The following is a 15,300-nucleotide window of genomic DNA, read 5'->3' as shown; positions in this document are numbered from 1 at the left end:
AGTTTATACTTAATATAGGTCAATAAAAAGCAAAAATTTTTTCCTGAATAACATCTGTGCTGAAAAGCTACAACCCGTTTTCTGAGACCAGAACACTAAAATAGATTGTTTATTGGAACCAATAGATTATGCTGTTGATGGAACTGATATAAACTACAGTGTGTCAATGTATAGATTTTTTCCCCTAGAGCCTAGAAGGCTGCTTTTTATTAAAAGAACAAAAAATAGGAATAGAGAATAGTATTTTATTTTAGATTGCTTGTTAAAGTTTTTAAAAGCCACCTTACTATGGTCTCCAGCTATCAGATATGGTATAAGGGATTTTCCACATTTTCATAAAAAGGTTGAGTAGAATTGTAATTTCTTGAATTTTAATTTATATTTTGAAATAATTGCCTTAATAATTATATGCTTATTAAGTGTTAAAGTAGTAGGGATAATCCTGCCTCATAGGATTGTTGGGAAGATTATGTGAGATAATGCAGGTAAATAACTGAACCTAGCATATAGTAAAGGTTCAAGAAAGGTTAATTATTATATTAAATTACATTAATGTAGATATAGTTTCTATTGTGTTTGTTTTATAAAAATGAGGTCATAATACACATTTTGTTCAGTTATTTGTTTTCTTCCCTAAATACGGAATATATTTTTCTAAATAACTCTACTGATTTGATGGGTGAAAATGGCACTTGAGTTTTAAAATATGTGTTTAAAACTGCTGATGAGGTTTTATATTTTCCGTATGTTGATTGGGGATTTGTATTTCTTTTGTGAATGGCCTGTTTGCCTTCTGTGTTTTCTCTTCTTCTCTTCAGTGTTTGTCTTTCTTTATTGTTTTTAAGAGTTCTTTATATAGTAGATTTGAGCCCATTATATATAACTATTGTAATGTTATACCTTATATGTTATTTGCTTCTCGTTTTCATTTATTGTTATTTTGATGTACAGACATTAATTTTATGTAATCAAATCTATTAATATTTTTCCTCGTGGTTTCTGGTTTTTGTATCGTGCTTAGGCTCTCACGCACAAAAGATTTGTAAATATTTATATTTTTAATCTTACGTTTTTATGATTTTATATTTTACATTTAAATTTTTTATTTATAGGAATATATTTTGGTCAATGAGATAAGGTGGAGATATACCCAGTTTTTAATGTCGTTAACCGGTGTTGAATGTCATACTCACAAATTTAAGAATTTGTGAAGCTCCACCCCTGGGCAAACCTCAATCCCCCTAATCCCAAAAAATTCCGTTAGTATTTTAATTGGAATTTTAACATATTTACAGATCAATTTGGGGTTAAATTGAGATCTTTTCTGTATTACATCATCTTCATTTATCCAAGTCTTCTTTTCTGCCTCTCGAGTTTCCTAGTTTTCTTTAAATAGATTCTGTATGTTTACTGATAAATTATTTTTGGAATATTAAAAATTTTTTTTTTCAGTTGATTCTTTCTTGGGTTTTTCAGTTAGCCAATCAAATAATGATCAGTTTATCTCCTTTTTCATATTTATACCAATTATTTCCTTTTCCAGTATAATTGCCTCTTTGTTATCCTCTCTCCACCTGCTTTCCTCACTGTAATTTTCCACTTCATTCTGAAGGATCCTCTGAGATGTGTTATGGACAGCACTGATTTGATTTTATGTTGTTTACTTTTTATTACGTCTCATGACTTTTAACATTCTGCTATGGCAGTTTTTGTTTCTGTACATTTTTCTTAATCCAGTTTATCTGTTTCATGGGATTTTTCTTTTTTCTACTCATTCTTCTGCTATTCATTGAGACCATTATGTCCCAAGGGCATCCTTCAAGGTGTCATGGGTAGAAAGGGGGGTAGAGTGTGGCTGACATAGCTCCTGCCTCACGGCTCCTTCTCTTTATGAGGAGCTTATCGTCTACTAGTTCTGTGGTGCATCTTTTTCGGAAATATATTCAACCTCTTTTTCTTCCATGCTGCCTTTATTTTCTTTTATGTCGTAGAATCTTTTTTATAAGTCTTTCTTTGACCCATTTTACCTCTTCATCTTTATCCATTCCTAAACGAAGACAAGACTATTCCAGACAGTAATCAAACCCCCGAAGGAGTGTAAGCTCCAGAAAGACAGGGTGTTTGTCTGTTTGCCCTGTGATGTCCTCCATGCCTGGAGCAGTGTCTGGCACATAGTCGTGCTCATTGGCTGTTGATTGAATGAATGCATGGTTGGATTGTTCTTCATCACCTAACACTTTAACTTGGTGTTGTTGGACTTCTGTTGCATTTTAGGCTAGAGGATGGAGGCTATCAGTTTACATTACTGGTATAACAGTATAACATTCCTGTGGCCTGAAGGAGATGTGGAGGGTGGTACCAGTAAGGGAACTTTTTCTCTAAAAGATTTTTGCAACACATCTTTGAAACTACAATGCCAGTGTCCTGCTTCCCAAGTCTGGATTTTTGTGTAGTCCGCCTCTACTCTCAGCATATAGTATGTGTGCCCAGCCTTTTCTCTGGTGCTATGGCCTGCTGAGCTGGAAGACTACCCCTCTGTGCCAGAGCGTGGTGGCAGTGGGTGTCTTGCTATGCTGGATTAGAGTACTCAGAAACGTTTCTGCCGTGTCTCAGTGAGAATTATCTTATGGCGAGGCTCTGCTTTCTTTTTGGTGTGACCACTTTTCTCTCCCTCTAGCTGGGACACAGCTGCCTCTACACACTGCTGCTCTGACGGTAAAGAGACTTCGCACAGAGTGGGTCCATCTCGCCCGTGGTCCACCCTGGCTTCTGCTCCTTGCTCCTCACCTCTCCACGTCAGGCTATCCCATCAGATAGCCTTTATTTCCCATATTTATCCATTTCCTTATCATTGATATTGAGGTAATCTAATGTTTTGCTATTCAAATAATGAAAATAGTGTCAGCTCTCAACAACTGTCTTCAATTTTGTCTCATCTGTATTAGATTTAACAAACATTTCTTGAGGGTTTTAGTATCCTGCCTTTATCTAATTTATTGCTGATGTGGGTTTATCTCCAACTTTCATTTTTATTCCATCATTTCAGTTGTTTTGTGGTGGGAGTGGGCCATGTAGATGCTTTAGCCATTGTTCTAATTTAGACGAAAAATATATTTGTCTAGGCTATTCTATTTTCTGATGATTTAATTGTTTTAAATTCAGTTTGATGGTAATTGAATTGATCGTAAGTGTAAGATGCTGTGGTAGATGCTAGAGGAATGTAAAGATAAGTTTCACGAGGAGGATACTCATTCTCAAGAAATATTGACAACTTGAAAGAAGAGAAAAACTATGAGCTGAGAATGTGCTCAGCTGCACATGACTGAAAACGTGAAGAACGGTGACCTAAACAAATAAAGGGTTTACTTTTCTCTTATATTGAGGAGTCTGAAATTAGAAGTCTAGAGCTAGTGCTCAAGGATGTTGTCAACATACCTGGTTTCTTCTTTTTGCTCTGTCTTTATTAGCTTTTGGCTTTTGTCCTCAAGACTGCAAGGTGGCTGCACAACCCCATCATCACGTTGTGTTCCAGGCAGAAAGAATGAACAAAGAGGACAATGTGGAAAGACAGAAACCTCCTTCTAAGACTTTGCCTTTTTATTTGGGAAGGAAAGCTCTTAACAGGAACTTCTCCTTATATCTCATTGGCCAGGACTGTACACCATGGCTATCTCCAGCTGCAGGGGAGATTGTAAAGTGAGGCATAATTCATACCTCTATCATTTTGAAAGCCAAAGCATCTAAGATCCAGGCTAGTCAACTCTGTCAGTAGCGCAATTCTCTGTGTCCTCATAGCACCCAATGGGCTATCTTCACTATGCAATACATCCCCTTCCAGGAAGAGGACGTGAGGCTGCCCACCTCTCCACTACCCAGTTTTCCAAAGAAAGTAAACCACCACCGTTAGTCTGCCCTGGAACTCCCACTGCACGTGTGTGCCTCTTATGTAGCGTATTTAAGTGAAGACTGATCTGCCAGCTCGCCATTTACTTTTCCAGTAGTGGTTATGGGTGTGTACTGATGCGTCAGCAGCTTTTCCCTATCATCTTGATAATCAAATACACATTTTGAGACTCTGAGTTTGTGTTGGGGAGTTCTCAGTACTGGACTGTGCAACAGAGGAAAGCCAACTAGCCCAAGTATACATCTGCATTAAAAAGGTTTAGGTTGATGGTGAAACTTCAGCTAAACAAGGAAATGAGCCAGATGGCACCATGGAACTCACCTCTCTTTCACTTCTTTGTTGCATTCCAGCAGTCAGTGAGGGCTTTGGCATGTTGGTTAGCTTTCTTCACCTCAAATTCTACCATCAACTTAGAGAACTTCACTGTCTTTAGTGGTTCTAAAACTTCATTTGCCATCTGAGATACTTGGAGTGCTTGTTATAGTGCAGATTTCTGGGCCTCATCTCGATAAACTCCTTCACTCTAGGTCAAGGGTGGGAATCTGTATTTTAACAGACAGACGTGTGATGGATGGTCCCCAGAATATACTTCGAGCAACTCTTCTTACGTAGAGAACTCATTCAACATGGTCTTTCCTACCCCCTCTTTACTCTCAGCAAACTGTCTTGCTTCCCATTTCAAACAAAAATAGAGGTTGAAACTCTGCAGCTTCCTGCTAACTCACTTTGTCTGAATTCTCACCTGCCTTTTTTCCCTCCTGCCTGTTTCCTCTCCCTCCCAACCTCCCATCAGTGGACAGCTTCATTAATGTGATTCTGCAAATCCAAGCAGATCTGCCTCCTCCGTGGAGGGTGTGTTATCTGAATCTCTAAGGGGACCAAATGATTGCTTCTCAGTCCTGCAAGTCAGACTTACCCAGGTGCCTAATGATCATTTTGGAGTATTATCAAGGGCTTGGTTTCCAGTTCAAAGTAAAGTATGATAGTATCTCATTTATTAAGATTAAGGAATGAAAGCTTAAAGAAGTGAATTCTAAAAGAATGTTACAAGGTTATCTCTTTAAGTGCTAAAAAATTTTGCTCAACTGTTTATTTTGGAAAACCTTTCTAAAATGTATAATAAAGTTTAACTTTACTAATAGCGTTATTTTTTTTATCGTAAGAAGGGGGGACAGTGAATTTGAAGGTAAAGAATGAGAAGAAGAATGCTATCATATCAGAGTTTTGTAAAAGAACAAAAAATCCAAGGGTGCATTTTTGTCTGTATTTACACTTTGTGATATTTTGTATGTCGGTGAGGAATGAATGTTTCTCTGGAGCACTCTCTCACTGTGTGGCTTTTGTGCTTGCTGTGCCTTCTGCCCCCCCAACCCCCCTTATCCTCTTACCCACTTCCCTAGTCACCAGGCTAACTCCTACTTATCCTTCAGTCTGCAACTTTGACATCAGTTTGTGAAGTCTTCTAGGTTAGGAGCCCTTCTGTATTTTTCACAGCATCCTTGACTTCACCCGCTGAAGCGCCAACACGCTGTGCTGTAATGCCTGTTGGCGTGTCTGCGTCTTCACTAGTGTGTGAGCGCCAGGAGGGCAGGGACCACATCTGTCTTGTTGACTGTTGCATTCTCGTTGCCTGGCTCTTGCTTTGCACATAATAGGTGCTCAGAAAGTAGAAGCTCAATGGAAAAAAAGGAGTATAATGAACTCTGTTGCCACCATTTGAAGAATTTTGAGCAGCTTTGCCTTTTCATTACAAATAATTAATTAATTGACTGTACTGTAGTGGTTGAGTGCTTAGTGGTGACTGAGAAGTGATGTACCTGAACCGGATGACCATAGGCTGCTGTGCTTTGTCCTTCTTCTGTCTTTTTTACCGTGTCCCTTTCACCTGTTGTCGTCGTGTCCTGAAGTTGGTTATCTGGCACCTTATTCTGTACTCAGCATAACTGGGGGATTGAAGGTGGCCCCACTGTGCTTCTCTAAAAGTTCACTGAATTTGTGAAACAGGGAAAACTGCTCAACTAACAATTCCTTCTTGCCAAACTCATTTTTCAAAAGATATATTTCCACTTCTTAAAAGTTTGATAGGCACCGGTTTTATGGGGAAAGTTTTTTATTTAATTACCAAAAAGAATGTTGATTATTAAGTATATTGAGAAATGTTTCTTTATTGAAAAGGAAAAAAACTAAAAATAGGATGACAAAGTAGAAAAGCTTAGATGGTTCAAGGGAAAATCGTAATTGAAGGAACAAGCTTAGGATCTCACTCACACAGTTAATGTTGCGTAATTAACTTAGAGATAAACAGCTTTTATTTATATATTTATTTAACAGGCCTGATAGATATTTCATTTCCCTTTTTTGAATGCTAACTGTAAATGGAAACCAAATGCTTCCTGGTTAATTTGCCTTGGGGACCATACTTCAATATTTTATTTTGGTAACAGTGTTGCCCAGTAAATTTGAAGTTATGAGTTTTAATATGGTCTTAGGATTTTTCGGACCAGCTTTGGTCATTAAATATATGAAAAAAAGAAAGAGGCAGACAGGAAGGCCCCATTCAAGTTCTTAGTTTTGCAGCTGTGTTATTAAAAAATCTGTATAAAAAATCTTATCTCTTAACCAGAAGTGGTTATGGTTTGTAATCAGTTACCCCTGATTGATATCCTTTAATGTGGCTGAGAAAAAAATACCCTGTCTCTCGTCAGTTGACTTTTCTCATCTGAACTTCGCAATAAGCATTAGAATTACCACCTTCTTTGATATGTGTTGGTAAGACGACTGTCTTGGGAGGTTCACAGACTGCTGCCAAGCCGTGAAGCCTAAACAACTTGCTTAAATTAGAAATTGAACCATTTGAAGCTTAACATGTTAATAGAAATGAAGAGAGAGGAGGATATCATAAGTATAACTATCAAGTAAAAAAATACATGTTTATTTGAAAATCAGAAAAGACTCAATTCCTGCCTCTTAATTAAGTTATATAATTTTGAACTTTGAGATCAACTACATTCCATTGCTTGGACACACAAACAAAAACACACAAATTTATTAACTGCCTATTCTCTGTCAGCTTTGTACATAGAAGAACTTTAAAGAGAATCCATCTCAGGTTTGTAGGATTTGGATTACAATATTGCATAGTATCTGCTATCAAGGATAATGAGATATAATAGATCACGAGGATAATTTGAAATCTGTGGAGAATCTCAAACTCTCATTTAGCCAGTGGTTTTAATCTTTCTACCAAATCTTTTATCAGAGTTGATAATTATCTAAATTGTTTTATTGGAGTTTTGTTTTCCACTTAATCCTTTTGGGGCCAGTGCTAAAAGATAGTGAGGCATTAAAAGACAGAGATAAAAAGCAGGATGTAGATGATGAGTTTTTTAATATAATCCTTCTCGTTATTTTTAATTGATGATCTCAGAAAGGAAATAAAGGGCCTCCATTATGCTTATGCTCAGAGACCAATAGTTCTCAACATAGTGAGCCTTTTAAAAAAAATCATTCTCGATAAGGCTGCTTCTCCAAGGAAACCTCTTTCCTATTGGAAAAAGCAAAACCTTTCCAGTGGTTCCCTGCTGCTCTGGAAAGCCTCCTGTGAGATTAGAACTAGGGAGGCTGACTCCACTCACACCCCTAGCCCTGCAAAGCCGCGGTGTACAGCTGACCAGTAAAGCCCCCTGTTGCAGAAGCAGAGTATGTGCAGCCGAGCTTCTCCTTCCCGCCCCCAGTGTGGGGCTCCCTCCTCTGCGACTCATTGCAATTCCCCTTAAAACCTGGGGTGTAAGAAACAGTATCATGGGCTGTGTGCAGGGAGACAGTGTTGTTTAAGCTTTGCTGGCCTGCTTTGTGGTTTTGTAATCAGCGCAAGGATTGTGTGTGTGTGTGTGTCTTCCCTTCATTTAGTTGAGTTTTCTTCTTCTGAAAATGAGTCTTTGGAGTACTTGTTAAAGAATATCCATACAGCAGAGAGCCAAATGTTGCGCATGAACCAGATGACTCACTTGATTAGACCCTGGATTGAGTTCACTACCATTGATTTGCACGTGGATCTCCATTTATAAAATCAGATATTAATATCTACCATAGCTTCCTTGCTGTTTGTTTTAGATCAAGGTTCTCCGAAGTTAGTTAGTCGTGGACTTACTTTATCAGTAAAAAAGTTTCAAGTACACAGTATGTATATTTTAATATTTATGCTATTGTATATAAATATGCCATGTATAATGGAAAACTATATAGTTAAATTATTTGTAAATAAAATTCATATAGTCTTACACCAATGTATTATATTCATTTTAAGACACACAGAATACGTGTTTTAAAGGAAAGAATTAATAAGTCGAATATAAGTGAAAGTTCTCATATTTTCTTCCTGTAACCCTAAGTATCCACACCCTACTTTGAAGTGCGGTGTTTCCAAGATTTAAATGAATGTAAAGGCGCTTTGGCATTGTCAAGTGCTTCGCCAATGTGAGTTTTGTTTTTATCATTATCATTGTTAGTCCATGTTTATTAAAGGACTCCTCTCGTACCACTCCCCTAGAGCAGCAGAGAGCTGCCTTAGATTATAAGACAGAGGCACATGGAGCTTGTATGAAATGCTTTGTTGTTTCTCAAAGCTCCTTAAGGTACTGCTTTGACATGTTAAGTCTAAGCTTAATGGCCAGAGAAATATATCGTCTAGAACTCTAGGAACCATATTTTAATTATTACCAAGAGTGCCACTTATTAAGCCCTTTTTATTTGCTAGGCACTGTGCTAAGTGCTTTTGTCATAATGAAAACCTAGTATGTCTCTAAAAGGTGTCGCTCAGCATGGAACAGGACAGGAGCATGGAAGTCAAGGGTGGTTGGTCGCTAGAGACACTTAGCTTGGAGTAGCAGAGACTGTGGGACAGTTATATTTGCATGATTGAAGGGTTGTGCAAAGAGGGAGAAAGTTAATTCAGTGTTGTTCCAGAAGACAGAAATTACATCCATAGGTAGGTATTTCAAGGAAATTGATTTGACTTCATTTGAGAGAGAACCAACAGCTAGAGCTCTTCTCTACAGAAGGTTTCCCCGGGAGAAAGAACTTCCTGTCAGCAGATTCAGAGATAGCATCCATCTGAAATGTTGTAGAAGGGATTCTTACATCAGGACAGAGATTAGACTAGTTGACCCTAAGTTCCCTTTGACTTTTTAAGATTTTATTATTCTTTTAGTTACAGAATTAGGTTTAGCTCCTTTGCTATAATCACTTGTATTTATTCCATAATGAAGGCCTGTGCCACCGCCTTCAAAACACTTATCTACACCTCTGTTTGTGTTGTTGCCATCCCTCCCAGCTTGTGACTGTTTCAAAATAAAATTTGTTTTAAAAATTATAGACAGCATAAGTAAGAATTCTTCCTTGGGGTAGGAAGGCAGACAAGAGACGATGTTTGGTAAATCCTGTTAATGATGGGACCTGGAAGAAGGGGGCCTTGGTCAGTCTTAGGTCAGGCCTCATGGTTCAGGAGAGATTGACAGGTGGAGCTCCAGTGGTGCTAACCTTGGACCTAGCAGTCAGGACTGCCTTTGTCACTAAGCACCTTCACAGGCTGCTACTGAGTCTTTTCATGGGGAAGCTTGCGGTTCACTGGCTGGGGGGGATGGGGCTGAGTCAGGATCCAGTGGGGTGGGAATATTGCTCTCCCTTGGGTCTCCAGAGTCGTCCCTAAGCCTGCAGTGCGGCGCCTCTGGGCCTATACTGGATGGGTCATGCTTCATTGGCAACATCGATTTTACGTTTATTTGTGAAGGGACAGAATATGAGATTACCAAATAAAATATAATTTCAAGTATTATTAATGAAAGAATATATTACATTCACTTTTAATGAGATCTTGGTGTTGCAAAATGATTCCATGTAATGAATCCCAGGAAATCAATGAAAAGTTTAATTACAGTTGTGGCAGTGCTGTATGAGAATATTGCTTTGGTCAATTTTACTTGTACAATTTATCAATCCTCTCTGCCTTTCTTTCTCTTTCTTTAATTGCTTTGATGAAGTAAGTATAAATACATTCTTTGTTAGCTTTTGATCTTTTTTAGAAATGTGTTAGAAAATTCAAATTTCCTCCTCTATAATAATAATAATAATAGCCTCTATGATTTTTTTATGTGTATTACCATTTACAATTTATACATTTTTAAATTTGGCAGTATTTGCATTTTGTAAATGTAGTCATTGTTATATCTTACTAAAACATTGTCCTTTTCCCTTTGTCAGTTTTTCGAAAACCACTTTCTGTCTCTTCTCAACTTATCAGTTGACCCATTAGTCAAAAATTTGATGTGCTTTCTGTATTGTTCGTTACTCAGTCAAGCTCTAAGGTGGATAAAAAGAAAAACAAGATACTTTCTCCTCTGAATTAACAGTTTTGCTTTCATGTAACTATATACCCTTTTTGATTTTAAACAAAGTAAATTTTCTTTTTACAGTGTTTGTATTTTGATAGTTCAATGATTATGGTGCTATCTTGTCCAGTATGGTGGTAATTGATTTTTGTAATTTGTTTGTAAAGCACAATACAAAATGTTAATCTGTATATTTAGAGATATCTAAAGTAGTTCTTTATTTTGGTGACTCTAGATTTTACTAATTGTATATTGAGAAAGTTATTGTGGATTTTCTATGCTTTTTTTTTTTTTTCTGCTGAGGAAGATCAGCTCTGAGCTAACACCTATTGCTAATCCTCCTCTTTTTGCTTGAGGAAGAGTGGCCCTGAGCTAATATCTGTGCCCATCTTCCTCTGTTTTATATGTGGGACACGGCCATAGCATGGCTTGATGAGTGGTATAGGTCCATACCTGGGATCCGAACCTCCAAACCCCGGGCCACCAATGCAGAGCACACCAAACTTAACTGCTGCGCCACCAGGCTGGCCCTCTATGCTCTTTTAATTACCGTAGTTGTTTATAAGCAGTCTACTTTTGGTTTAAGGTTCAAGGGCTTAAAATAGAATCAAGAATTATTTTGACTGATTAACTCTATGGATAGAAGAAATCTACTTAGTTCATTTGGAGAGGGAAACTTCTGCAGTCTCTTTTCCCTCAAATTCTCCCAGTGACACCATCAACCTTCCTTCTTGGGTGGTAGCATTCTTCTGGTACGACTGATGAGTAGCCCGGATGTGAAGGACTTTTCTTCCAATCCTGGTTTGTCGCTACACACAGGGCAATATGTGAGGCGTCACCTAACCCATCTGGAGAGCTGGTGAGTTATGCAAAACAAGATGACTCTCATTCTAGAACGCCAGCCTGTCTATGAGGCTTTGTAGTTTATGGTGTGATAATCTGTAAAGAATGAAAAAGCTTCCTCAGGGAAGGGTGCTATTTGAGTATCCTAAAAGGAGTTTTATTGTTTGCTCTAAACGTGGTGCTCTTCTCGATGTGCATGTTAAGTATGTGCAGGTGTGGCTAAATGGACAATTATAGGAGAAGCTGTTCTTTCCGTGTTGCGCGTGGGTAAAACGTCCTTTCAGATGCATCTGCAACTGCTGTTTTCTAAGCCTGCAATGGCTGGCATTTTCTTTGGGGCACACGTTGTTATAGAATTATAGAGTAAAGATTTCTTCCAGGATGTTTCCTTTGAAATAAGTTTTCTGTCTTTGATTGCTGCCCCTGTGTCCCTGTGGGTTTTTGGTGCTGTTCTGTACTTATGTGAAATTGTTGTGTTCTGACTTGTGGTGCCTTATGTAGGCCAGCGCAGGCTGTGCCCCCGGAGCAGAGGAAGGGAGAGGGGACGGTGCATGCTTTCTGGCCTAGAAGCACTCCTGGCCTAAGCCAGCCTTTCCTCCTGAATGTGCGTGTCTGTGACTTCTGATCAGCCTCCTCTTTGCCTTCAGCTCATAACTGTCTGCTTGTCTTCCTGTAATCTTTATCCAAACCTGCCTTCTCATTCTTGGGCCTTGCTCTCCTGTTTGCTTAAACCTAGACCTCTCTCCTTGTTTCTGGAGGTCAATCTTCCCCTATGAGATTTGGTTGCACACCACATTTGGGGACCACTGAGTTAAAGGAAGGACCCTTTTGCCAAAATACATTCTCCCTAGAGACTTTTAGTTTAGAAGTACTTCTCTACATGTACTTATGTCATTCATCGTTGCAAATTGCCATCAAACCCTATCAAAGAAATATAGAAATATCAACAAGGCTGTCTCTGGTCTAGATATTAGAGAAGGGGCTTGTCCATATGGTAGAACTATAAAGAGTTTATACATTGCCAGTAAGACTAGATTGAAGGACATGCCAACCAATTTGTGGCTGTTAGGAGGAACGACTAGTTTCTCTAGCATTTACTTACTGCTGTCAGTGGTGCCTTCCTCTCCTGCATCCTGTGGCCCTTTGCATGCTTATTCGACAACCCTGACACCTCATGCTCCTGATTGTGGTCTCCAAATATTCGTTGTCAGTGCCTGTCATTAATTCCTGTTCCCCCATTTGTCAATTCTGACGTTTTTCATACACTTCTTTCCACCGCACTTGCTGTCCATTGATGATCTCATCTGTCCCTTCGGGCTCAGCCACGGTCTCTAGGCAGGTGACTCCAGGGCTTCCTGCCTCTCTCCTGTCTACCCAGTCTCTTTGCTGAGCTCCAGTTTCATATTTCATCTACTTTTTGTACATTTCTACCTGGCTGTCCCATGGTTCCTCAGAAGCAGCACATTTTCCTAAGACCAGCTAGCTAGATCACCTCTTACCCTTATTTCTGTTAATGTTGTCATTCCTTTCCATGTCACCCAGGTGCAACACTTTATCTTTTATCTTTTTTTTTATCTTTTGTCATTTTCTTTTGTCTTCCTACCTCTCACAGTTACCAACTCCTAACAATTGTCTAATCAAAATATCCTTTATATCTATTTGGTTCCCACTTTTACTACCTGTATTCACAGTGGATTAATGGTATAGCCCCTCAGATTGTTTCTCTGCAAAACTGTCTGCCCATGTAAATCAGGGTGCTTATTGCTACCAGGCTAAACTCCCAGTAATAGATCACATTCTTGCATTAGACTGTCAATGACTCTTTAATACCAACCAAATGAAATGCAAACTCCTGAACTTGCTATTCTGCAATCTGACAGCCACCACCCTTCCTCTTCTCCCTCCAGTAAGTACTGCTCTATAGTTGGCGCAGTGGTGGCCCTGAATATACAGCAGTGAACTATACAGTCAGGGCTCCTGCCTTCACAGAGTTTATATTCCAGTGAGGAGCCAGAGTGTGATAAGTGCTGTGAAGGAAATTACAGGATGATGTGAGCAAGGGCATAACTGGGGAGGGCCTGCTACAGACGGGATAATCAGGGAAATTCTCCCCAAGAAGGAACATTTAAGATGAAATCTGAAGGATGGGAAGGAACCGGCCATGAGAAGAGGCAGAGGAAACAAGAGTACAAGGATGCTGAGGCAAGAAAGAGCTTGGCATGCTCAAAGAACAAAAGAAGGCCCTCGTGATGGGAGAATAGTGAGTGAGCTAGAGAGAGGTGCAAGATGCACTTATATGGCAGGGGAAGTGGTGTTTTTTATTCCAAGTATAGTATCGGAGTGATATAATCTGTTTACATTTTTAAAATATCATCTGGGAGAAGGACAAGGTGGAAGCAAGGAGACCAGTTAGGGAGGAGGCCCTTGCAGTTGTCCAGGCAAGGTAATGGCTTAGACTAGATCAGAGTTTCTTAACCTCAGCACTGTTGACATTTTGGGCCAGAAAATTCTTTGTTATGTGGGGCTGTCCTATGCACCATAGGATGTTTAGAAGCATCCCTGGCCTCTCTCCACTAGAGGAGAGCAGTATCTGCCCCCTCTAGTTGTGACAAACAAAAATGTCTTCAGACTGCCAAATGTGCCATGGCGGGCAGAACCACTCCTGGTTGAGAGCCGTTGGACTAGATGGTGGCAATAGAGATGGGTTTGAAATGCATTGTGAGGGTAGAACAGACAGTACTTTGCAACAGATGAGAGGTAGATAAGGATGAGAAAGGAGAGACTCCTAGATGTTTGGTTTAAAAATCGAGGCAGATGGTGTCACATGCACTTTGGACTCTTGACATTGGTGTTTCTTGCCCCTGTGCCTATTCTTGGATTTATCCAGCCACCTGTAATGTTGCCCACTCCACCATTCTCCTCCTTTTCCTACCTCCCCTCCTGAAGGTCCAGCTTAAATGCCATCTTCTTGAAGCCTTCCCTGATTAGCCCACCAGTGGTGACCCTTTTTCCAGTGAATGCCTACAGCCCCATGTCAGTACCACTCTTAGACACTTTCTGGCCCTGTCAGCTTCTGTGAACCCCTGGGAAAGAAGGACTAGGGCCCACAAAAAAGGCGCAGCTTTGGTGGATGCTTGAATTACATGGTCTTGCTTCTGCACCTTGCCTCTTCCCTTTGTTCTTCTTGGTGGCTGCAGGATTGTCATCCCCGTGTAGTCATCCTCTAACCATCTTCTGGCTCCTGGACCATCATCTGTAATGGGCAAGCCCTCCATGCAAGTTGCCTCGAGCTTGTCACAAAATTGGGACCCTTATTGTTTGATGCCTTGTGTTATAGTTATTGTCATAGTTATAGTTATATGTCTCTCATCTCCCTGTCAAATCAATTCCCTGAGAGCAAGAATGAGACCTTATATACCATTATCCCATACAATGCCTAATGCCCAGCATAGTAGGTAGGGATTGTGAAGTAGGTATTCAGTAAATGTTTGTTGAATGAATAAGTGAATGATTGAATCTGGAATAGCCACCTTAATTTTTACTTTTGAGTATAATGGAGTTAAAGGAAAGTTAGCATTTTTCTATAATGAACACATATAATTTTTATAATCAGAAAATTTTTTTGATTTTTTTTTTTAATGAAAGAAGATTAGCCTGTAGTTCGTGTGATTAATGTAATCAGTTGGCTTACGTGGAAGATGGCTTGTTTTTGGCTTTTACGGTCTGGAACCTGCGTGGGTAACGTGACATCTGCTCTGCTTCTGTCTTGCAGCTCTCGTCGTCAGCACCACCTCAGCTGGGTTTGCGTTAGCTCCGGGACCCTTTGACTGGCCCTGTTTCCTGCTTACTTTGGTTGGAACAGGCCTTGCATCCTGTGCTGCCAACTCCATCAATCAGGTCAGTCTGTCGCCTTTCAGCTAGGTCGTGGTATCGTTACTTTTTCCTAGATTGTGGTATTGTCACATTTTAAAAAACCTTCCACAGTCACGTATATAGATGGAGAGATACTGTGAACTTGTAACACTGTTATATCCTGTAGAAGTCTCTGGGTTACACAACCAGTTCGTGTTTTCTTTGGAGGCGAGTGGTTTTCAGCTATGTTCAGGTGATAGAACAATAGTGAATCTGCCTCAAATGACCAGGATTCCTTGGGTTAGAAAAGTGATT

The 15,300-nt window shown here is 39.5% G+C and overlaps 1 protein-coding gene across 2 annotated transcripts in view; it reads left to right on the top strand.

The window, feature by feature from the left end:
• The window catches only part of COX10 (cytochrome c oxidase assembly factor heme A:farnesyltransferase COX10), a 125,423-nt gene that overhangs the window by 14,729 nt on the left and 95,394 nt on the right, over positions 1–15,300 (top strand). For both annotated transcript variants that reach the window (XM_004433045.3, XM_087440407.1), the window contains exon 4: positions 14,906–15,030. In XM_004433045.3, coding sequence (XP_004433102.1) covers positions 14,906–15,030 — 125 coding nt within the window. The remainder of the gene's footprint in view (positions 1–14,905; positions 15,031–15,300) is intronic.

Source organism: Ceratotherium simum, chromosome 16 (assembly GCF_057802395.1).
Source record: "Ceratotherium simum simum isolate JZ-2026a chromosome 16, ASM5780239v1, whole genome shotgun sequence".
Lineage (NCBI taxonomy): Eukaryota > Metazoa > Chordata > Mammalia > Perissodactyla > Rhinocerotidae > Ceratotherium > Ceratotherium simum.
The sequence above is the reverse complement of the archived record's forward strand: the minus strand, read 5'-3'. Positions and strand labels throughout refer to the sequence as shown.